The 24,343-nt window shown below is 42.8% G+C and overlaps 6 protein-coding genes across 16 annotated transcripts in view; 2 read left to right on the top strand and 4 right to left on the bottom strand.

The window, feature by feature from the left end:
• LOC6541158 (cAMP-dependent protein kinase type II regulatory subunit) overlaps positions 1-957 on the bottom strand; it is a 30,572-nt gene extending 29,615 nt beyond the window's left edge. For 3 of the 5 annotated variants that reach the window (XM_026979654.1, XM_015159911.2, XM_026979655.1), the window contains exon 1: positions 735-956. The gene's annotated coding sequence lies outside the window, so the exon portion shown is untranslated. Of the gene's footprint in view, positions 1-734 lie in introns of all 5 variants that reach the window. The other 2 variants (XM_026979656.1, XM_001969078.3) reach the window with 2 other exon arrangements.
• A 1,172-nt stretch (positions 958-2,129) lies between these two features.
• Positions 2,130-3,805, top strand: LOC6542109 (putative methyltransferase C9orf114). The gene is made up of 2 exons (XM_001969077.3): positions 2,130-2,949; positions 3,015-3,805. The coding sequence occupies exons 1-2, from the start codon at positions 2,238-2,240 to the stop codon at positions 3,749-3,751; spliced, it is 1,449 nt and encodes a 482-aa protein (XP_001969113.1). The 5' UTR covers positions 2,130-2,237; the 3' UTR covers positions 3,752-3,805.
• On the bottom strand, positions 3,750-8,268 carry LOC6542201 (palmitoyltransferase ZDHHC15B). Of its 7 annotated transcripts, none has more exons than XM_015159907.2 (7): positions 7,779-8,268; positions 7,594-7,715; positions 7,399-7,505; positions 6,936-7,182; positions 6,639-6,774; positions 6,440-6,569; positions 3,750-4,355 (listed from the first exon to the last, which is right to left on the bottom strand). In XM_015159907.2, the coding sequence occupies exons 1-7, from the start codon at positions 7,912-7,914 to the stop codon at positions 4,217-4,219; spliced, it is 1,017 nt and encodes a 338-aa protein (XP_015015393.1). In that variant the 5' UTR covers positions 7,915-8,268; the 3' UTR covers positions 3,750-4,216. The 7 variants fall into 7 exon arrangements, with proteins under 7 accessions (XP_015015393.1, XP_015015395.1, XP_015015394.1 ...); XM_015159909.2 differs by having other exon boundaries at positions 4,205-4,355; positions 6,639-6,801; positions 7,779-8,254; XM_015159908.2 differs by having other exon boundaries at positions 4,205-4,355; positions 6,945-7,182; positions 7,779-8,254.
• A 339-nt stretch (positions 8,269-8,607) lies between these two features.
• On the top strand, positions 8,608-10,085 carry LOC6541096 (activating signal cointegrator 1 complex subunit 1). The gene is made up of 4 exons (XM_001969075.3): positions 8,608-8,946; positions 8,995-9,091; positions 9,148-9,412; positions 9,463-10,085. The coding sequence occupies exons 1-4, from the start codon at positions 8,796-8,798 to the stop codon at positions 10,003-10,005; spliced, it is 1,056 nt and encodes a 351-aa protein (XP_001969111.1). The 5' UTR covers positions 8,608-8,795; the 3' UTR covers positions 10,006-10,085.
• Positions 10,086-10,364: 279 nt separating this feature from the next.
• Positions 10,365-23,875, bottom strand: LOC6542125 (lysophospholipid acyltransferase 1). The gene is made up of 7 exons (XM_001969074.3): positions 23,442-23,875; positions 14,449-14,672; positions 14,227-14,395; positions 13,995-14,165; positions 13,410-13,757; positions 13,011-13,343; positions 10,365-12,541 (listed from the first exon to the last, which is right to left on the bottom strand). The coding sequence occupies exons 1-7, from the start codon at positions 23,535-23,537 to the stop codon at positions 11,720-11,722; spliced, it is 2,163 nt and encodes a 720-aa protein (XP_001969110.2). The 5' UTR covers positions 23,538-23,875; the 3' UTR covers positions 10,365-11,719.
• On the bottom strand, positions 15,948-18,703 carry LOC26526918 (mucin-2). The gene is made up of 2 exons (XM_026978336.1): positions 18,646-18,703; positions 15,948-18,589 (listed from the first exon to the last, which is right to left on the bottom strand). The coding sequence occupies exons 1-2, from the start codon at positions 18,653-18,655 to the stop codon at positions 16,056-16,058; spliced, it is 2,544 nt and encodes an 847-aa protein (XP_026834137.1). The 5' UTR covers positions 18,656-18,703; the 3' UTR covers positions 15,948-16,055.
• Positions 23,876-24,343: the final 468 nt, after the last annotated feature.

Raw genomic sequence — 24,343 nt, 5'->3', positions numbered from 1 at the left:
GGCTTGTAATAATGTAGGGCCAAAGCTGGCGCCCGTGACCCAATTTCCCCGAATATCGATAGGCGGCGATAACGCAGGTAGCCGTTGCACTTGCACTTGCACTTTTTTTCAAGCCTTACTCCAGCTATCCTAACCAGATATGATATCTTGCAAGCCAAATGACTGCTGGTTAGGACAAGTAATTAGTTAATTGCTCGCTGCACTTGTTTAAGACTCGAAAAAAGTGCGTTTAAAACCGGCATTTGAATCATATGCGCAAGCTTCTCTCTCCAACCCCTCCCCCGCTCTCACTCTCTCTCGCTCTCACTCTTCGCGCTCCCATTTGAGATCCCCTTTCTCCACCTGCACTCCACACTCGCTATCTCTTTTCCACACGCAGCTCTCGTGTTTATTGATTGTCCCCCACCGAAAAAACCTTCAAGTAACAACAACAGCAGCGGATAGGTAGATTTTTGTATGTATGTATATTGTATTTTTCGGGGGAGGGATTGGGAGGCAGACCACCTACACCGCCCCCCACCCGCAGCCCACCTCGTTTTTTATTACGCGCACGTAGTGTGATTTTTTTGTTGCTCTCTGCTCTCACATTTTTACATACACTTGCACAATTGAAGAGAGAGCGAGAGGTGAAGAGCGAACAGGTGTGGGGCGGGGGGCAGAGGGCGGCGCGAAGCTGGAGTTAATTGGCGAGCACGCTTTTTGGTTTTTTCGGGCTTTTCAACTTTGAAACGCACATTTTCCAGCAATCCACCAACGCACAACGGCACACGTTCTATATATTTTCCACCGGCGATTCAACCGTTGTTACTCGCTAGCTTTTTTGGAAAATTTTTAATGGCAAACGTAAACAAGTGCGAACGGTGAAATATATCGCAAGCAGAAGCCTCTGTATTCCGATTCCGTGTCAGGCAAAAATTACAAAAAGTTTTGAATTGCGGGTTGCTTATATAGACTCGGTGCTCCCGCGAAAGCTCGCTCTCAGCGGAAGCTCTCTCCCGGCTGGGTCTCTTTCGTGTGGGTGAAAAAATACTAAAGAACATACCAAAGCGGGACAATTGTAACGTCAGCTTTGCAACGGTTGTCTTCACATATTATACAAATTTAAAAAAATAATATGTTTACAAAAGGATTACTTCCCAAATTAAAGAGAACTTTACCAACACATTTTAATATAAAAAATGCTATATTGAAATGCGAGTCAATTTCTATTACACACAATTTGATAAAGCACATACTAAATGTGTTCTATTGATATCATTAACTAAAGAATTCAACTGTCAAGATAAACAAATATACTGTCTAAAATTAACTAGATTTTCCAGTTTTAAGAGGAAAATCTGCATTCAGGCATCTATTTGATCCTCAAATGTTTGTAGTTCACCATTTTGAGTAGGTAAAAATAAAACACAATTAAATAAAAACATTTTTATTTTTGTACTTCTGTCGGTCGTCGTAATAAATTCAGTCTACCATCGTGTGGCCCAAAAATATTATTACGAGAAGTAGGATAAACCATTTTAAAATCCAGAGGCACTGGATCGGATCACTCGATCTTGGTGTCCACGTGTTTTCCGCAAGGGCGACATTCATCTGGCTAATACTGTCATTGTATTTCCTGACGGCGGACATGTCCCACGGGTAGGCGTTCAATGTTGCGATATGCATCGCCATAGCTCCTTTCATCACTGCCAGTTGGGTTTTGTAAGATACGCGGTCTCTCTTAGCCAGGTACTCCCTTATTATGGCGGCACAGTATGCAGTATAGTCCACGTCTACTTTCCGGCCCCATACTCTGATTTTTAGATAGTACACCGCTTCATCAACGGATGGGAGCCCATTTGTACTACTTTTGACTGCATGTGCTTTCCGAATTTCGTTTTCGGCGGGCATCTGTCCAAATTGTGTGATCTGCGACTCATTTTGCGATATGCTAGTTTCGAATGGTTTTCTTTGTGATAGTGGTTTCGCCTTGTGCCCTTTTGGACTGTTACTTCCCATTGTTCATTGAATCAGATCAACTACCCGGAACTACTATCAACTACTGACAGAATTAAAGGTACAAGAAATTGATTTTGGAAAATCTGTCTGTAGCATAGTATTATTTCACAATTAATACCATTAACCGATAAATACCAACTCTGGTATTTTGTACATTAGACGCATTGTCCACTGAGTGTGCACGTGCGTGTTTTGTTTGCAACGATTTCAACCGAATCAAGGGATTGTTGATAAAAACTATGCCCGCCGCCCCCGCAGACATCAGCAATGGGAGGCCCACGGAGCCCCACAAGTCCTGGAAGAAGGTGAACGAGGAGCGAAAGGCGCTAAAGCGCCAGCGCAAGCAGGACAAGCTGCTCAAGGAGCTGCAGCAAGCCAAAGAGGCAGAATCACAGGCGAAGCAGGGCTCCAATGAGGTTCAGGCAAAGGACCAACCCAATCCGTCCACGCTAAGCATAGCTGTGCCCGGTTCCATTCTCGAGAATGCCCAATCCAACGAGCTACGGGCCTATGTGGCCGGTCAAATAGCCCGGGCCGCCTGCATTTTCCGGGTGAACGAGGTAATCGTCTTTGACGACGTTGGTATAGCCACCGCCCGGGAAACAAAGCGCAGTTACGAGGCAGATGCGGAAGGCAGTGGCACTGGCACCGTGCGCAGCAGCTCCCTGCAACTTGCCCGAATTTTACAGTATCTTGAATGCCCGCAGTATCTGCGAAAGTACTTCTTTCCGCTGCACAAAGACCTTAAGTACTCTGGCCTGCTGAACCCGCTGGACACGCCGCACCATCTGCGGCAGCAGAGCAAATTCAGGTATCGTGAGGGCGTCATCTGCGACAAGAAGGCCAAGGAGGGACACAGCTACGCCAACGTGGGGCTGCTTAACGACGTTCTGGTGGACAAGGCTATAGAACCAGGCGTCAGGGTGACTGTGAAAATGGAACCTCAAAGTGGTAAGTACTTGAACCGCGCATTTGTGCGCCTAGATCTGAACTAATGGGATTATTCTCCCCAACAGAGAATTGTAGAAAGCAGCGGGGAACACTAGTTAGCCCGGATGAACCACGTCGGGAAACAGGTGTTTATTGGGGCTACCAGGTGCGTATCGCACACTCCCTGTCGGAGATTTTTACCAAATCACCATACGCATCCGGCTACGATGTTACGCTGGGTACCTCGGATCGCGGAACCAACGTGCATGAGGTGCCAAATCGATCATATAGCTTCAAGCATATGCTTATTGTATTTGGCGGACTACAAGGCCTGGAATCTGCATTGGCCAACGACGAGAAACTGACCGTAGATGATCCTGAGCTGCTATTCGACCACTATGTAAATGTTTTGCCACGCCAAGGATCTCGAACCATTCGCACCGAGGAAGCCTTGCTGATTGCTTTAGCCGCTCTGCAGGAGAAATTGCAACCCCAAGTGGCTGAAGTAGAGACCGATTTGAGTGATCTTCTACCTAAAAGTGAGGATACAGGCATTGCAGTGCGCCGAGATGTTTTAGTTAGCAAAAAGCAGAAGAAAAGAAAGCAAGTAGAAGACACTCCTGAAGAAGCAGTCGTCGATGAACCTTCGTCTCCAAAACCATTGCCAAAAATGGCTCGACTGACGGCCAATCCCTTTGCCGATTCCTCCGAGGCATTAGCGAAAAGCACCCCAGCAGAAGACGATTTTGAAGTGGTTTCCTCCACCACCGTTTCTGGAAAAAGCCAATCGTGTGCAGGTGACGACTTAAGTAGGTTTGATTAATTGGAATAGTTGGAATTTTATTTTTGTAAATATACAGATCCGTATGTGTTGCTTAAAGTTTCGTTTTTGATTTTTTCGTTATTCCAATAAGCGTGTAAACTATTCTGTTTTTTGTTGACGCATAACGAGCTATATTCTTATATAGACATATACTTTTGTTCGAAATGTTCTAATAACTTTATCCTTACACACTAAATTAATACGATTTTAAATTTTTAACGCGAATGTCAAAGCAAGAATTTAGATTTCGATCTCCCACCACTTCTCGCAGTATCACTTACATACATATACATTATAATTGTCCATCGACTCATTGGTAACTTAAACATAATAACCTAAGTGTCCCTATAGGATGGACTGTCAGTACCTCTGTTATTTACACACCGAAAGTATATGTCGTAAGGAGGCTTTACAACTGAATCTCTAAATGTAATATGTAGCTACATTGTCACTGGTCATGATTAGCTATGGAATCGAGTCTTGGAATCGCGGCTCTGGCAGAAAGTCCTCCTCCAACTCGATGCGCGTATCGCTGTGATATCCCAGCAAAGACTCCGTGTCCTCCTCCATATGTCGGATCGGAAACGTTTTGCCATCGCCAAAGCTAAAGGATGTGTGGTGGTGAATTATATGTTAGAGATCATTGACCATAGTAGGAGATAGATAAGTAATGAGTGCGTTATTTTGTATATAATGGATTGATTGTAGATTCGGTGCTGTGCAGCTGAAGCAAAGCTGTCATGTTTGTTTTAATTGGCAAACTAAAAACAAACCTTTGTTGAAGTTTTAAATATATTTTAAAATCCATTTAATTTCGTCACTTGCAGAAGTTCAATAAAAAATGTATTTGGGCATAAAGGTGTACAAAGTAATAAAAAGTATAAAAACTTGCAAACAGTTACTAACTACATAAATTAAAACCATTTGGAAATTACTGAATTCCGTGTGTGTTAATAATGTGTACTGAAATCTCATTTGCTTATCATTAGGTTGAAGTCTTGAAGATCGTTTGATATCTACAAGAATAGTTGGTTTCATGAATGCATTAGCAAGGTACAAATCTTCGAAGGAGATCACCATCTTAGCTAACAGGAAATTCCATATTCGATGTCCATAAAAATTTCGATAAATGCGTGTGTGAAACCAATGAAATATTGCCTAATGTTAACTTAGTCGATTATAGCTAGGTGTTGATTTATATTGTGGTCCCAGCCATTTAAACATTTAAATAGCCTACACTAAACAGCTGATGAATTGCATAGAGGTAACTTATTTGCTTACTACAAACCGCAACGCTCACAAATCTGGCAGTTTACTTGGCTCTATGGTACAAACGTATAATACATTCTACAGAAACATGGTTATTATTCAAACTGGCAGATCGCCATTCGCCGGGCGTGGGGAACCTTTGGCAGGATCAGCGCCTTTTAACGGATGGTCTCCGATGGTCATATCAATGTATACGGCTGCCCCATTGACTACACACTCGGCCGGGCTAGACCTGGCTGCTGCCGTGCTGCCGTTTGCCAGCTGCTCCTGCCGCCCGTTGAGTTCGTCCTGGTATGGAGATGACGGCTGGACCTGCAACAGCTGGGTTGGCTGGACGCTGGTGCTTCTTACTTGATGAGGCGATTGGTTGTGGTGATGGTTAGTGGTGTCGAGGGGACTAGCGCCAATCAACTTATCTGTTGGATTGCCATCTAACCTGCTGGTGGCCGTATCTCCCATGGCATCGTACCGCTGGACGGGAGAGGTGGTGGACACTCGACTCTGGTCGCTGGAGGTCGGATAGCTGTAGCCATCACCGCGACTAGTTCCGTGATTGTGAATAAGCAGAAGGTTGGGGTATTGCGTTAACAAGAGAGTTTTAAACATAAATATTGTTTGTTTGTTAAGTTTTCAAGTTGTATTTGTTTTTTTTTTACAGTTTAGCTTGTTGTAGTTGTAGCTGTTGTTTTTTGCATTTTTTTTTTTAATATAATTTTGCACAGATGTGTGAGTACGAATATTAAAATGGAATCGACTTTTTGTGTGTGGCAAGTGTTTTGGTTTTAAAGAAGCTTAATGCGCATATAAAATTCCAAAAGTTCCGTCCGAAATTCAAACTAACTTTGACAATTTAAATTAGTCACTTTATGGGGCGGACAATTGCTTACTAAGCTTGTTTTGGTTAGATCTAAGTGTCTATTTCTAAAAATCGTTGGCAAGATTCGTTTCATTTTATTTACAAAAATAAGCAACGAACGCAATTGAAATAAAGTGCTAATTGGAATTTGGCTTAAAACTAAATTACAAAAGGAGATCGACAACATAGATTCATTGCTTCCCGCTCTCATTTTTAAGCACACACAGGTATTATTGGTTTACATAAATTATACGTGTTAGAAATTGCTTTCAGTTAATATAAAATTTGTGGTTTTCAATATTCTTTTGCTTTTCTTAGCACACAGAATACACATAAAAAATATTTAAGGTTTTAACTACAAAACCTTAACTTTTAAACATGCCTTTAATTTGCCGAAATCAACATAAAAATCAAAATCAAATAACCATTAAATCAAATCCAATTAAACAAAAGTGAGCAAGAACAACAACTAAAGAGTGAGAGTGGTGCAGCACGAATTAGTTAAAATGGTTATGTGAAAATAGAACAAATCTATATGGTGTAGTAAATAAACCAGTAAATACCTCGAAAACACAGGCAAGAACCAGTATTGCCAGTCGTCGCCAAATACCTCGCAGAAATTGGCATAGCGGCCCAAGTTATAGCCATTCTTATCGGGGCCGCCAACGCGGAAAATGGGAGCCCTGAACGACTCTAAATGAAAGGTACATTAAAGAGGCTATAGTATGCATGTGATGTCTAAGTCAGACTTTAGGTACTTACCCAATGTCGTGCGATTCACCAGCACAAGGTAGATGTGGTAGCCAAACAAGCTCACCAAACTAATGGCAAACATAATGGCAATGAAGAACAGGAATAAGATGTGAAAACGCCCCATTCCGCTGGCATTTAGCTGTCCCTGTGCCGAGTAACCATTATTATCGTACTTGGATCAGTAAGTACAAGCAGTTTAGATAACATTACAGCAAAACGAGAAAATACATTCATTAACTAACAGGTCTTCGCATGCAGCGGGGTATTCAGGGTGGTAGTAAGAGTAGAAAAGAATCGGAAACTTACTGCACCTACCTTCCAGAACTCGACAAAGTCGTGCAGCGAGGTGAACGCCACATACAGGCAGTAGACGAGCGCATAGCCCAGAAACAATACGAAGTACTTGTAGTTGTAAAAGTTTACGCAGTTGTTTACCCAGGGGCAGTGATGATCCATCTTCAGTACGCAGCAACTGCACACACTGCAGTGGTGAGCTCGGTCTGGCTTGATGATCTTGCACTTCTCGCAGAACCGCACCGAACCATTCATTGTGCTGTAGAACAAATGTTCAAACATTATCAAAAACGTTTGGGAATTCGCTGTCATATTTGTTTTGCTACTGAAAAAGCATTTGCCAATGTCTTAATTGGGACAATGGGTCAAATCTTAGATAAAATGGTTTTGTTTGATAAAGTTATATGAATCAAAGAAGATAATGCACTATAAAGTTCGAAGCCTCTGTATTATAAACAATTTTGAATATACTTACCGATTCGTTACTGGCAAATCACGCGCAAAGTTGTTGAGAATGCGTTTCTGGGTTTCCGGACTGTCGGCTCGGAAAAGTCGCGACACTTCCTCATCTGGTATCCGCCACTAAAAACGAGGGATTACCAATAGAGTATTATAGTGGTTTCCGGTTTCTTTTGATAGCACGAGCTGATAAGGCGTGTGATTCACTCACCTGATCCGGTATTCGGCCTACGGAGGTCATTATGGTGCGCCAATAAGACCACATGAACAGGGTGAGGAAGAGGTGGTAGAACAGAAGCATGAAGATCATAGCAATGCCGTTCTGCGAGTTGCCTGAAGAAGGAAGCGAAACATCAGGTTATGATCCCCAACTGCAAGGCGGTAAATACAACTCACGGATGCATAGCTCCACCACATAAGCGTAATAGGACCAAGCTATTACCGCTGTAATAAAAAGCACTGGTATCCATTTGAAGACTGCCATGCAAAATCCGCAGGGTGTCTTTCGCCGTCGATGATCGTCGTTGCCCATTCTATTTAAGTGGGCCACAACTTCGGAAAGGGCGCGTGTGTCTCGGGGCGTTGGTGTCACCTCCACCTGGAGCTGGAGCGGATTGGGGGCGATCGAAAGGTCTGCAATTGTGGGTGCTCCTCCAGCGGGCGCTCCACTGACCAATCCAATGTCTTTATCTTCTAGTGATTCACTGGCTTTCAAGGCTATAGTCAAATCTTTTTGCTTGCTTCCCCTTTGGGGCGGACAGGTGCTTTCACCTTTCACCTTAACGCTGCGACATTTTCGGTAGTATTTCCCAGTTAATCTGCTTTTTCAGATGAAATCAACTAAATTTTGGCTGTCAAATTGGGGGAACTCGAATTGGTTTAGGGATGGTCGATTTGTGTGTTGTGGATGACAGAGTCAGCGTGACGTGACACGATACTATCGATTATGATAATTTCAATAGATAACCAATTCTGGACCATCGTTTCAGCATAGTAGTAAATTTTTGACTTGTTGAGTTTGGATAGGCTTGTTACATAAATTAAATAAATGATTAATTCTCACATTTTTATTACGGTACTGTAATAACTTTTACGATTATTAGTTTTTATTACGATTTATATTTTTTGTAATGTAATATGATCTAATACTAAATTATTAAAACCCCAGCTCTATATGTTGAAAATAAAATATGAAAATGATTAAAGAAAATTTTATCCAAAATAATTGATTTTAGTACTTAAATAGGTAGGTGCCATCACTAATATTCATTCGTGTTTGGTATTTATGAAAGTAGTGCCTAATAACCCAAAGTAAAGATTCATCATTGCCGGCTTGTCGTCGTTCATTCAAATTACATTTGATTTCGAGATATCCCCGTAATTATAACAGCGTCCTGAATATTTTCAATCACCATGAGTCGCGAAGTGTTATCACCGTCCGTCCAAAGGATGAGTCAGAACAGGCGCTATAGAGTCAACGTTGTTCACGACGACTTCGGTGGCGCCAAGTGGAATAGTCAAAACAAACTGGCTACACCAGAAAACAAAGCCTACGAGGAGCCAGGTATTGGTTGTTGTATTGGTTGGCCCACGTGAACCCACTTCTTTTCAGATCTTTATGGTGATGATGATGACGAGGACGATGAGGCTCTCAAATATATTGAGGAGTCAGCAAGTGGCGATTTTAGTCTTTCTATTCATGTGTCCAAGTGGGTCGAATCTTAGAAACGGCTGGCGACATTTCTGACACAGTGTATCCTTGCAGATCATTTTACGGTGGACTAATAGGCATGAAAGGATCTACGAAGCGCCGCATCGAGGAAGAGACCCGAACAGAGATCTATGTTCCACGTCAGAACGAGAAGTCAAACGAAGTGACTATCAGGGCCAAGCAACGCAATCAACTATGCGCTGCACTGCGGCAAATCCGCCATCTCGTAGCCTCCTTACGTAAAAAAATGAAACCCACACACTTTTTGGCACTGGCTCTAAACTTTGGAGAAGTCAAGGAGCGTTTTGTGGAGCTAAAGGTATGAGCCAAAATCTTGTTCAATAAATACTGATTTCCTAATTTTCCCAGAAATGCATTTTGGAGGCCGAGTTGCCAGGCATCGATGAGGAGCTATTCATATCGGAGTGCTGCATCCATATTACCTTAGGTATCTATGTGCTGCTAGATGACGGTGAACGCCAAGAAGCCCTCCGGAACCTGGAATCCTGTCGTCGCTTACTGGATGGTTCAAAAACACCTTTCGAAGTAAGAGTTAAGGGCCTGGAGATTATGAACGACGATCCAAGCTCTACTAGCGTTCTATATGCCCGCATCGAGTGCCCGGATCTACAGAAGTTTGCGGATAACTGTCTGGCCCACTTTCAGACTACAGGCTTGTGCGCTACACACCATATTGAACGTAAATCCATTAAACTGCACATGACCGTGATGAACAAACGCTACGCCAATGAGGCAATGAAGTCCGGTAACAGCTTTGACGCCCGCGAGATTCTTAAGCGCTTTGGAGACTTCGATTTCGGAGTAGCCCAGTCCCAGGCTGTGCACCTGTGCGTCTTAAAATCGCGCGGCGAGGATGAGTTCTATAAGAAAACCGGTAGTCTCGAGTTCTAAGAACAATTGAAACAGCGATTTTTATGTTTTAATAAGAACATTTCAAAATGCCTCTTTATAAAAAAAACCTTGGTAACTAATGTTGCAGTTCATTGTCTCTGTGGCTCTTGCGGGATTAGTTATTAATGTATGTACCAATAATACACATATCACATATTGATTTGGTCGTCGGAAAGCCCGTGGTGCAACCGTACAAGGTAATCCCATCATCCATCGATATGCACATAAAGATTATGAACTTCGATTTCCGCATCAATAAGGCAATGGAAACGCTTCGGTGAAACCCGAGACAAAGAAATTTCACCTCTACATACTGAAAATTTCCTGAAAATAATCCAGTAATGAAGGACACCAGTAAATTACACATATACGATTTATTTGTCGAATATCATGCTGAAATTGGTTTTGTATATCTTAGGCGACTGGACTGCTTAACACCTTAGTGTTTTGTGCCTGTCGAAATCTTCTCCGGCGCATTTCCAGGAGAAAACCACGACAATCGAAACGTATGTGCGCTGAGATTTCGCTCACGGTAAGAGTGGTTGTTTTCGACTCGTTATTACAATAAATATAAAAATATATCGATTAAGTGTAAGGATTTCTGGCAAAATCGTTTATTGGATTTAACAAATTAATGGGTAAAACAAAAGGTTATATAAAGAGCATGCTTAACAGCTACGGAGTAGGAAGCCACAAGTGGAGGACACGAACATGTACAAAAAGAGCCAGCTAAAAAGCCGGTTTGGAAAGGATTTATAAATGGGAAGCAAGCTGGAACTCCCTTCCAGATACTCTTCCGCACTTGTACAAAAATTGGTTTAAATTGAATATCAAAATCAACTCGACGGCTTACTAACTAACTTTATCTACGCACGATTTGCTTTTTGTTTGCTTAGTAAATGTCAATAGCATCAGTCTAAAGTTAGGATTTGGTTGACTTTTGTTTTAGGCTTTTTTTTTTGCTTGAAGAGGATATCATTGGTTCTACTTGTCACGTTGTTGTTCCTTCGGGCGGGATTTGAACTACATTAGTAATTATACTGCAAAATTGATTTAGTGGTTCGCACATAGACTATATGGTAAACATTTCAACATATGCAGACTTACGTACATATATATGGATTAGTTTTCGATAAAATGCGTGAATCAAACAGTGCGTTTTTTTGTTTTTGTGTTGTGTTTTTAAAATCAACTCATTAAAATATATTTGCTCGTGGGTTTGACGTGGGTTTTAATTACTCTAGCGGATATGTGTTGGGTTGCTTAAAACACACTGTTCGTATCAGGCCGTGGGATATTAACAAACAAATAACTAGAAATGTATATAGACTTCTTTTTTAACAACAATTAGAGTTTTTGTGCACATTTAGTTCATTTAAACAAGGATATTAGCTGCTGATAAACATGTAAGTGTATTTCAGTTATTTCTTAAATAATCAGCAGTCCTAGACACTTACATTGGTGTAAACAATTTTTTTACTTCAGGATTGTCAACGAAAACCATTTATTAAATGTGAAACCAAAAATTTGTTGCAATTGAATGTAGTGTGCGTACATCGTGTGCGTATTGGATAAATCTCGCAGTGTATATATTAAACAATCAATCAGATGTGGAGCACCCATTTTGGCCTCTGAGTGCCTCCAATCCCTGCCGTGCCACTGTCATCGTCATCGTTGTTTTGTTCGATCTCCTCTCACTTGCTGGGCAATGCTACTATTTTGCATGACCGTTGCTAAGCACTGCCGGCACTGCTTGTTGCACCACCGCGTTGATTACCTCGATCTCCTTCTTTAGGAAGGCGGCGCCGTTCTCCTCAAGGGGAGGATGGAGGTCAGCGGTAGCATGGCCAGGATCTGTGCCATTGTCATGAACCGAGGATATGTTGCGTTTGCGCAGCCCACCGCTATTTGAAGAGTCCGAATAAATTCCGCCGTTGCTGCCGGGAAGCTTTAGTTTGGGGAACTCGATGTCCCGCATCAGGTCGTTCTTGAACTCTTTTATGCCGCTCACGGTTTCGGTAACAGTCTTATCAATAAACTCCTCTATGTTTTTGGTCTCCGCCTCGATTTTCTCCTTAAGCTTGCTGGACAACTGATCCATCTCGCATTGGTCATGAGGTACACTAACGGCGTCCCGGGCACATGTGGGCATTGCCTTCTTTTCAAGATGTGGCTGCTGCTGTGGGCGTGGTGGAAGATTTACATTGTTTGGTTGCTCGGTTGGTTGTTCTACGGTTGTTTTGTGTAGGCCAGCAGCTGGCTGCTGGTGTGTGGGCGTGTTGGCTTTACATTGAGCGTGTTTATCCTCCTCCCTATCCTCGTTGAGATCATTGGCTGCGGTTGAGGCTGCTTTCGACTCCACACTAGTGGTCACTGCATCCTTGGTATTGCCGCTGCCCGACAAGCGCACGTTTCCGTTGCCATTCGACGTCCGAAGCCGGCGTTCGCCGCGTATAAACTTGGGTAAAATAAATATGGTCACTAGTGAAATGATGTGAAGGCACAAATAAAATCTCAGGTACAATTTGATGCTGCCCTGTAAAGCGAAAAAGTGAAGTCAGTTAATAAGTGATCTTTAAATAAATATAATTTAATGTAGAGTGAGTGGATTCATGTTTATGCTAAGAAATAGAAGAAATATCCTGCAAGTAATTAATGAAAAAATGTTTAGCAATTATTTCGTTGATGTTATATTTTAATATTTTTAGTACCCTGAACACTAAGAAATATTTTAGGTTGTTTGTTTACTGTAACCGCAATTTTGAATTGATTTCAACCATATGCAATAAATCTAGTTACATTGTTTTGCCGAATGTCAAATAAATACCAAAACCCTTTTTACGGTTACTTTAAAGAAATGTCCATTAGATTCCAAGTATCCTAAAGCATCCCATTGATATTCAAGACTTAACACATTTATGCACATAGCTTTTGTTTGTTGGTTTGTTTGCATGTTTTCTTTCTAACTTATCGACATCATATTCGAATTCCCAATTCAGACTTACCATAAATTCAAGCAGAACGAATGGGAATGTGGCGTAGCCCAGTACCACGCGTGTGATCAGGCAGGTGAGGATGTCGTAGAACATTCGCGTGACCTGAGTGCTCTGGAAGCGATGACGGAAGAGCCGCCGGCCGGTGCGCGCAGCTGTCACAACGACGGCGCCGGTGGCGAAGGTCAGGTAGTAGCCCGGATAGAAGCCGTGCCAGACGGCGCTGAGGGCGAAGGTAAGGAGCGTGCCGTACTGCTTGGGCACCCGTTCATAGACAAGTGTTCGCAGCCAGCGATTGGTGCCGCAGTTCCAGTTGTTGATGGCATCGCGCATGTTCGTTGAAAACTAGCATCACAATTAAAATATTTGTAATATAATTATGCTATGTTATATGTTTTTTTCATTTCCCACCTCGAACGACAGCACATTTATGTTTGATATCAGGTCCCACTTGGAATTTCCGTCCTTATCATAGCCGGTGAAACCTAGACCTGAGTTGTTGCATATGGCATCCGCTAGGAGCCAGGCGTGATAATACTTAAAGCGTATGCAGGTGGTAGCCATCATGGCGTACCAGTACTTGTAGACCATGCTAGTATTGTTCATAAAGTCATCCTCCTTCATGTCTTTCACGGGATATATTTTCACGAACTTCATGAAGATGAAAGCGCATACAAGACTACCAACCACTTTACGTATTACCGCTTTAGTCGGCGAAGGTTCCAGTACTACTTCTCTCTTGCTGATGTCGAGATTGCCCTGAAAAAGATATTTTAAAAATCGTTTTTAAAGTAAATTGAATTTTTCAATCGCTATTTGACTAGAAACAGAAATACCAAGTTGTAAATTTATAATTGTTTTTAATGGTTTCATAAAATGTTTATGCAATATCTTTTCATAAAGAGCGTCAAGACCAAATAAGCAACTCGAATTCCTACACATCGCTAATTAAATTACTGAGGTTATTAGAAATTCAGGTGACACAATTAAACTTACATTGCCCGGTGGAGTGCTCAGCAAATTGTAGCCTTCGACGAACTCGATATAGTCCTTGTAGAAAACGAGAGGACCGGCTAGGATGCTTTGGAAGTGCCACACGTAGGAAAAGTACTCCAAAGCAGAGGGCATTTTACGAATGGCATGGTACTGCTGCGCCTTGGTGAGTTCCTATCAAACGAAGATGAGTTGTGACACGTGATAGCTAGCAATGGACCTTCTGCACACTTACCTCATCGCCCCGCACAAAGCCATCGTGAATGCTGAACGCCAGGCTGGTTACTTTCTGAGTGATGATCATTAGTGGCCCGGTTATGTCCAGGGCATAGGATCCGTAATCGTATAGCTGGCGCATCAGATGTACGCACAGCAGATAACTCATGGCTACCAGCAGTACGGCTCTAAAATGTCAATTATTAAGCCACAGGCTTGGAATTTCAAATGTGGTAATTACCTTTGAACAATGCGCGGATCTTGGGTGCGGATGACGATGTAACATATTGCCGGCAATCCGGCAATGTGGATTGCCTGCTGACCAAAGCAAAAGTAGCCGAAGGCCAGGCCAATCGATAGAGCGAATGTGTGACGCAATTTGCTGGAAACCTTCGAAGGATGCAGCATCGACCGGAAGAGCGACGCCAAAAAGAGAGCCGATATTTGGCAAATCAAAAAGTTTACCTGCAATTAAATATAATGATTTCAAGCCGGTATTAGTATAAATCTGAATTTTCTTCTAGGCATTGCATACATATATACCAAAACAGACAAGTTGGCAGAAAACAATTCAAAATAACTTAAGCAGCATTAAGTAGATTATATACTTATAAGTAAATTAGGTTTTTAAGGCAACACGAGATCTTTGGACCCAACCGCCGAAGCGAAGCACATTCAGCCGGCACGTGTCTAGCTAGATTTGCAATCGTAATGCGAGAATAGCATCCCCCATTTATTACCTCGCAAATCAACCAGCAGCCAGACCGAGAGAATTGCGGCCACAAGTGCTTTTCTCAACCGTCGCACTTGATCATGGTGATGGGTGCTGATTGCCGATCACGATCACGATCACGCGTTGTGATCAATGTTCGTTTTCCTCCACTTTTTCTGACCCCAAGCGGCCTTGGTTTCTATTCCGATGCAAATTTACAGGATACCTTTGCCAGCATTTTTCATTGATAATCGCGCGGTTTTTTGCGGTATTTTCCGCTAGTTTGCTTTTAGTTTGCAATGAATATGCAATGAGCTCTCTATGGGTGCCATTTCATTGATATCAATTCCCCGACGCTTTCGAATTGATTTCCATTCTGTAAAACGCATATTGAACTGTCCTCGATAAGGTGCGATAAGAAATTGTCTTGAGAGGGAGTTCAGACCGCACCCATTCGGGGGTTATTCGTGTACAACATAATCATCGAAAGCGGATGCGACAGCTTTGAGTTCGCGTCACTGTTATCAATAACGAATTGTTTGCCGCACACAACAAATTGTGATATTATTGAAATACGAATAGCCGTACACATCTATGTACCTTCTCCGCTCGGCACTCACCAGTAAAGCAAAAAAACAAATCAAAGACTTGATGGGATATGCGTAATCACATTAATTAATTAATTAATTAACAAATTGATTAGCACAAGTTAATGACTCTTAGTGAAGTCAAACGTTAACACTGTTTTAGTTAAACAACATTATATTATCAGAAATTCTTTGTTATATGTTATCAATATAACCTAATAGAACGAACTGCGATTTTAAATCTAAGTTGTTTAATCACATATTTATGACAATCAAAATTTCTAGAGGTTCCTTAATCAGTTCATCGTTTGAATATATAGTTTGAATAGTTCATTTCAATAAGTTCATTAAATTTGCATTAGTTTTTTGTTTTGCTGAGCAGAAATAGCATGAAATAATGTTATTTGATCTTTTGAATAAGAATTCAGAGAAACAATGTCATGTGATTTATATGCTGTTTATTGAGTAGGCGGTTACTGTTGGCTACGAATACAAGTTGCAATACAAGCTGCGATCCCATACCAGTTGCGTCGAGTCGGCTAAAGTGTCTCAGTTACGTTGAGCCGGGCAGTTCAACACCTGGCTACGTGGCAGGCACTCTCCTGCCTCAGAATCGTACCACAGACCGGTACGGCACTTGCGCAACAGGCGACGGCCCTCGCGGCATTCATAGTACCTCCTGCAATGATTCGGGTCCTGGACTATACTTCCCTCGGCGCGACCAACACACATGGCACTGGTTCCGATCGGAAGAGTAGTTTTGGTGCTGGTGCTTGAACCAGCGAAGAGATCCTTAATTGGCTTGGGAATCAATTGAGCTGGACCACCCTTAGTGCCGCAGGCAGGTGTCGTTGTCTCCTCGCACGGTGGTGGGGAGGTGGTCGTCTGAGCACAGGGAGGGGGTGTTGGTGTGGTTGTTGGTTCGCACAGTGGCTTTTGTGTGGTGGTGGTGGTAGGCGCGCAAGGTTTCTTTTGTGGAGTAGTGGTTGTGGTGGTTGTTCTTGTAGTGGTTGTCGTTGTGGTGGTCGTGGTTGTTGTTGTGGTGGTCGTGGTTGTTGTAGTGGTTGTTGTCGTGGTTGTTGTAGTGGTTGTTGTCGTGGTTGTTGTAGTGGTTGTTGTCGTGGTTGTTGTCGTGGTGGTCGTCGTTGTTGTGGTTGTTGTCGTCTCACAAGGTGAAGGTGGCGGAGTTGTCGTCTCGTTCGGCTCGCAGGGAGAGGATGGAGTGGGAGTTGATGGCTCGTTGGGCTCCGAGGGGGAGGATGGAGTGGGAGTTGATGGCTCGTTGGGCTCCGAGGGTGAGGATGGAGTGGGAGTTAAGGGCTCGTTGGGCTCCGAAGGAGATGACGGAGTGGGAGTTGAGGGCTCGTTCGGCTCGCAGGGAGAGGATGGAGTGGGAGTTGATGGCTCGTTGGGCTCCGAGGGGGAGGATGGAGTGGGAGTTAAGGGCTCGTTGGGCTCCGAAGGAGATGACGGAGTGGGAGTTGAGGGCTCGTTCGGCTCGCAGGGAGAGGATGGAGTGGGAGTTGATGGCTCGTTGGGCTCCGAAGGAGAGGATGGAGTGGGAGTTAAGGGCTCGTTGGGCTCACAGGGTTCCTCTTGTGGGGTAGTGGTTGTTGTTGGGGAACACGTTGTTGTGGTGGTTGTTGTGGTTGTTGTTGTGGTTGTTGTAGTGGTTGTTGTAGTGGTTGTTGTGGTTGTTGTAGTGGTTGTTGTAGTGGTTGTTGTAGTGGTTGTTGTCGTGGTTGTTGTAGTGGTTGTTGTAGTAGTTGTTGTAGTAGTTGTTGTCGTGGTTGTTGTCGTGGTGGTTGTCGTTGTTGTGGTTGTTGTCGTCTCACAAGGTGAAGGTGGCGGAGTTGTCGTCTCGTTCGGCTCGCAGGGAGAGGATGGAGTGGGAGTTGACGGCTCGTTGGGCTCCGAAGGAGAGGATGGAGTGGGAGTTAAGGGCTCGTTGGGCTCCGAAGGAGATGACGGAGTGGGAGTTGAGGGCTCGTTCGGCTCGCAGGGAGAAGATGGAGTGGGAGTTGATGGCTCGTTGGGCTCCGAAGGAGAGGATGGAGTGGGAGTTAAGGGCTCGTTGGGCTCCGAAGGAGATGACGGAGTGGGAGTTGAGGGCTCGTTCGGCTCGCAGGGAGAGGATGGAGTGGGAGTTGATGGCTCGTTGGGCTCCGAAGGAGAGGATGGAGTGGGAGTTAAGGGCTCGTTGGGCTCACAGGGTTCCTCTTGTGGGGTAGTGGTTGTTGTTGGGGAACACGTTGTTGTGGTGGTTGTTGTCGTAGTTGTTGTGGTTGTTGTAGTGGTTGTTGTCGTGGTTGTTGTAGTGGTTGTTGTAGTAGTTGTTGTCGTGGTTGTTGTAGTGGTTGTTGTAGTAGTTGTTGTAGTGGTTGTTGTCGTGGTTGTTGTCGTGGTGGTTGTCGTTGTTGTGGTTGTTGTCGTCTCACAAGGTGAAGGTGACGGAGTTGTCGTCTCGTTCGGCTCGCAGGGAGAGGATGGAGTGGGAGTTGATGGCTCGTTGGGCTCCGAGGGGGAGGATGGAGTGGGAGTTGAGGGCTCGTTCGGCTCGCAGGGAGAGGATGGAGTGGGAGTTGACGGCTCGTTGGGCTCCGAAGGAGAGGATGGAGTGGGAGTTAAGGGCTCGTTGGGCTCACAGGGTTCCTCTTGTGGTGTAGTGGTTGTTGTTGGGGAACACGTTGTTGTGGTGGTTGTTGTCGTAGTTGTTGTTGTGGTTGTTGTCGTAGTGGTTGTTGTCGTAGTGGTTGTTGTCGTGGTGGTTGTCGTGGTTGTTGTAGTGGTTGTTGTCGTGGTGGTTGTCGTGGTTGTTGTCGTTGTTGTTGTCGTGGGGGTTGTCGTTAGTGTGGTTGTTGTCGTAGTGGTGGTCGTCTCACAAGGTGAAGGTGAGGGAGTCGTCGGCTCGTTGGGCTCCGAGGGGGAGGATGGACACGGTGGCGAGGTCGTCTCACATGGCGGCCTTGTGGTGGTGACCTGACACGACTCCTGTGGGGGTTTCTGTTCGGGCCTGTTTATTCTGTGGGCAGATCCGGCGCCGATAGCGACTGATGCCACGAGGGCCAGAAGAAAAAGACTTGCTGCAAGGGAAAGCTTTAGCTACGGCTCCTTTACGACTTTTCACCAGTGCACTTACACAGATTCATCGAATATTTCGGGAGGCGCAAAAGGATAACTAACTGCAGTTGGCTACTTTACCGCTTTCGCTTCGGTGCTCTGACAACTGACCCACCTGCATCTTCTTTTTATAGGCGTACCGTAATGGGTGGAAATGTTCTTGGCTACCGGGTTACAAGTAACACATTTTCCAGATAACTTTTGACCAATTTGCAAAGTGCAGTTAGTGCGGTAACAATGTAACCGTGGTTGAATAAGCAATCATATTAAAAATGATTTTATGGAAACCAGAAACTTTATTACGATTTTCAATAAACATTTTTGTTGTATGCGTTATCCTTTTGTTTTTCATTTTTTATTTAAGACTAATGTGAAGCCAATGATTTACTCCACACAAACGCACAGATTTTTAATTACCCATTCTGCAACAATCTTTACACATTTGGTAGAATATAAGATGTTCCCCTGTTGAATTTCATAATGGACAGGGACACTTCAGTGTTGTACCGATAACAAATACTGGTCTAGATACACTCGTACATACTTTATCTGCCTTTCTTTTTCAATGGAGAAATAGCGCACACTAAGGGGCCACGTCTCCCAAGCCACCGTCATGCCACGGATCAAAAACAAAGGCCACCTTGAAACGATTTTTTTGATATCGCTTGATAAGTCAAGCAGAACAAAAAAGTGAGTCAATTTACAAGGCTCGAGCGACAATCAAACAATGTAACCCTTTATCCAAAGGGTTATCGAACCGATTAAAAGTTTATCATTTATAGTATTATTTATTGATTAGAAGAATACCCCCCGAACTAGCAGTTTTCCCACTCGGACGCATGTTGTAATCATCATTCGAATACCTCATGCGCAATAAGTTGGTTCGCATTGCTGCTGGCCAAAACCGGTTCTTTCTTACCTCAATCCAAGCTATATGGCTAAAACACAAGCACAAACGGGGGCAAACGAAAGGAAAATGGATCTAATGGATGTAAGAAAAAAAAGGGCAACAAGTGGGTGGGCAACTTGTTGTTTCTGAACGATGAGGGGACGTTGAGGAACTTGTTTTATAATGAAGTATTGGGTTTAGCGCGGTGAGACAAGATTAAGTACGTTCTTGTGTCACTTTAAAAGCTATTAAAAACCCAAAACAAGGCAGAAAAGATAAAATAATAGTATTTTCCCTTTCATAAACAATTTTCATTACAGTGCAAAACGTCTGGGAAAAGTACGGAAAAGAGATTACGACATCTTTACAGCTTCTGTTTTGGTTTGTTTATGAAAAACGGTTTCTACAGAGCATGTACTCGTAATTACATACCCTGAAGGTTTCTGTGGGGACATGTATTACACTGGTCATGTTTTTGGACTGTGCTCAAGGTGAAATAATGGAATCGAACATAAATTCAGGGGCCCAGATTGGTTGCCTATCGAATTTCGAGGCACGCAGACTTGAGGCTACGATGCGCATCCCAATTACTTAGTACTTCCCTTTACACATCCTGTAATGAACACTACATAATGCAAAAAATTAACACGGCAAATATGTTACACTAGGAAGGCAAACAGTTTAAAATCGAATATGTGGACACAGCCCTTCCTCTTCCGTTCGGATGCAATATTTTCGCTACTATGAGAAGATAGTTGCCTGCTTGTAGAGATAAGACGGTGCCATAGTTCCGGCCAACAACAATACAATATTCGCAGCGCCTGCAATTTGTGGGTACTCGTCGTCTGCCAGCGTTCGCTGGAATTCCTTGGGTACGAAGCTGCGCCTTAGTTCCTTCACTTGGCCCCCTCTTCGACCAGGAGAGCGCCATTAAACTGTTTAATAATAATTAACTGTTTAAAAAACAGTTATAAATTATGAATATAGTACATATGCATAAAACGGTGCTCTCATCAATACATTGACATGTGAACTAGTTCGATCGGGAATGCCATCAAATATTTGCATAAACACACGTGTAGTGTGAGTGCAAACAAATCGTAAATCATTTAATTAACATGGTGTGTTTCCATTGCCAAATATTGTAAATTGGATGGCCAAATTAGTCAAGGCAGGGGGCGATTGGGTGAAAAAGGGGTGGCAATGGCGAAACCAAAAAAGTGGCGTGATCGGTATAAATAAAACAATAAAAGAACCGCCAAGTGATATACCCAAGCAACAAGCGAACGCACGATAAAAGCAAAAGTCAAAACAAAGCCAAATGGCGAAATGAATTAAGAATGCCACGATATGGAAACCACCTTAGAAACAGGCAACCAAAACAAAGTAAAATAACTATAAGGAATGAATTCAAAGCGATTACTTCATCGTAAAACATTTCACACTTATTGTGCTGCACCCAATAGACTCATCCGCAAAAAAGTTGATGGGTATGCCAACAACCGTTAGAGGCGCCAAACAGCTGTCAAAAGCAGAAGACATTGCGAAGAGCGCACAAAACAGATGACGAACACATAAACGACGAGTTCAAACAACTGCGACACCCCACACTCAAGGTCACAGATATAATAATAATAATAATAGTATCATATAATACATATTACGCCTGTAAAGAGTGTGGGGTTGCCCCCCGTTTGTCTCTGCTCACCCTTTATCTTCATTTATCTACAGATATATGTATTTAATTATATACATACATACACACATATATTATACCTTTTTTAACTTGGCTTACATAACAGTTTTAATATTTAAACGGGAACCGGTAAAAAAACCTCCACGGGAATGCGAAAGATGGGAAATAGGTATTTATGTATGTACACTTAATGTTATATGTACATATGTATGTACAAGCACAATGGCAACGAGTTCTTTATTGATGTTTATTAATAAAAATATCGTACCTCATATGTACATACATACATATGTATTACAACAGCGGTGGAAATATTATTGACAAGAGACTTCAAAATAAAATACTGAATCCATAAAGAAAGGTTTTTAAAATAGGGTATGAGATACCTCTTTTTTTTAAGATAAACCAGTTCTATTATGAGCTAAGAGGGAAAGCAACATTAATTTTAAAAATCACTATAAAAAAGGTACTATAAATGCGACGCCAAGTGTGCGAAGAAAATGGGAGGCGTGGGAGGAAAACTCAAGATTGCGGGAGGAAGGCAGAACAAACTGTTGAGAATAACCCGCGACTGACCGGCCGGGAATGCATCTTTGGCCATAAAGGCCTCGCACGTTGCTATTGAGCACATCTTTTTACTATCCATGTACTATATGGATATGTATGCGATTCCACGGAACAATTGGCCAATTCACCGACATTTGCGCAGTTGCGTGCTGCGACCTTCGATCCGAATTAGCGCAATAAAGAGCAACAAACAAATCAAATATCAGGCGAAGCGATTTTTAAAAAAGTGTCGCCCGCCCCCACAAAACCCCATTACGAGATACAGTCATTTCTGTAACAGGTGAACGTTTGTATTTAAATCTCCTTTTTCATATTCTCATTTTAGGCAAACTTATATTAATAGTCGATAATAGAAATTGAATATAATAATTTAGTGAATTTGGTTTTTATTGCAATATCCTCTTGAAGTACCACTGTTTTGCTGCGTTCACTTGTTTTTTGCTCGAAAGACCGGCTGACTCATACGGTCTACATCAGCTGAGTGGAAATAACAAGAAATTCGCTAACCAACACACCGACAAGCTGTTGATATTTGTTTGCAAACAAAAGAAGCGCTAAAAATTCAATTATCTGGGATGGAGAGGTTCGTAGTTTGAGCCAAGTTAAATTGGATTCAGCGCGGCTATTGATAGAGACTAAAACTGATTTTCCCCATCAGTGTGCTCTTCTTACATCGCAAGTTTGCATTAGGTCATCGGAATTGAAAAATATGACGATTACGTACGTGTATGTCGGTTGATTTGGGCCAGAAAATGCCTGGCTATGAATCACATTTCTATATGCCAACTGCAGTTATACAAATTACATTGCGCCACACGAATGGGTCATCAAAAGGGGGTTAGGAGAGCGAGGAAGTAAGTGTGCCTGTGCGACACTCTCTGCAAAGAGATTAATCACTGCCCCCTCCCCAGGTACCAACCGCACTATTAAGTGATGCAAAGCATTTTAAATTTAGCGAAATCAACGGTGCGTCAATCGCAACAATAGTAGTTTCAAAATTTCACGCTAGACCGTTTGTGGGCTGGAAAATTCCACTGGTAGATAATTCTAGACAACAGATAAGCTCTTCGCATAATTCTAGTTGTCCAAATTAAATTAGAAAAACTACAAAATGGGTAAAATATAAGGCAATTGCCAAGTGCGATTAGCCGCCAAGTATATCAAAGGGTTTAAAAGCCCAAATACAGTGTGCAATCATTAACGTAAACAACTTAAACTAATTCATTACATGTGAATGCTTAAAGTTTGTTTTGGCATGAATTGCTTAAATATTTCCACTGCAGATATTATAATATATAAGATGTATCCTTAGATAGTTGTTAGATGGTTCAATACATGGATTGCTTACTGTACACAAAATATTTTTTTGGGCAACCGGCATGGCATTTATTTACCTCCCGCTGGCAGGTAATTTTTGCATATTTCCCAGAAATATACATATGCCTTTCCCGCGGAAGAAAATCCCAGTGTCCTTCAAGAAGTGCATTGTTTTCACGCAGAGAGAACGAGATTTGCACAGCGGCTTTTATCCCGTATGATTGGGACACAAACAGGCGTATACACACGCACACGTGCACACGCCCGTTTAGAAAGATAACGGCAGCGGAAAGAGGGGGTCTGAAGCGTCAGGAATTTAAGGTTTGGAGGAAATAATGTTACTTACGAGGTCCACGGAGAGGCCCACCATATCTGCCAGCCAAGTGAAGGTCCGGCTGCCGTTGTAGCAATCATTCTCGATGAATTTCGGCGGTTCTATCATTTTGCTGTGTTTTCTTTATCCGCTCGTTTCTGTTGCGTTGTTGCTGCTGTCGGTCGTTCTGATTCAGCGCTTCATGGGGAAAACTTCGCGATTAACAGACCCTTTTCCGGTATATCCGGGAACCACCGAAATAACGAGCTCCCCAAATTGGGCGGAGGGATGCGCGCGGGGCGTTTACTTATAATTTTGAGGAATAATTTTGAACTTTTGCCTGTTCGTATCGAGTCTACCGTGCCCGTGCCTATAAATGAAATATTCGAAACGCAATAGAGATGGGCGGTCGTGTTCTGTGAGGCCAGCGATGGCTCTGTCAGCCGATACTTTTTGACAATATACTCCGATACCAAGGCGCTGAGTGTGTCTGTTAAGTTCCTGACAACAGAATTCGAATACCCCCAATCCAGCATACTCGCTCGTTATTCTAAATGTACAATTTGTGTAGAGTAGCCAATTATGTGGGAATATACATATAAGGCGTAGAAATTGGAAACATTTTCGTCGTTTATATTTACCAGAGTTAGAAATATACATAAACAATTTAGAAACATAACTCTTGATCCCTAAAAATTAAAGCTTTTTTATTTGTACTAATTTTATATGCGGTGTAAGTTAAAAAAATTAGCTAGCCGCATCAGGAACTTGCACCGCGACTCTAATTCCGCCAACTCTAATTCGAAAACGAAACATTTGTGTTTGGGTATTTCAGTTTGTGTTTGTAAAAGTTTTGCGATTTGGATTGAGTTTTTTGAAAATAGGTCTGGACTGCATCTGGGTACCCAAGTGGTGATTGGAGAAGTATGCATGTT

The sequence above is a fragment of the Drosophila erecta genome, unplaced genomic scaffold, assembly GCF_003286155.1.
Source record: "Drosophila erecta strain 14021-0224.00,06,07 unplaced genomic scaffold, DereRS2 tig00000055-arrow-pilon, whole genome shotgun sequence".
In the NCBI taxonomy this organism is placed as follows: Eukaryota; Metazoa; Arthropoda; class Insecta; order Diptera; family Drosophilidae; genus Drosophila; species Drosophila erecta.
This window is presented reverse-complemented; position numbering and strand designations above follow the sequence as displayed.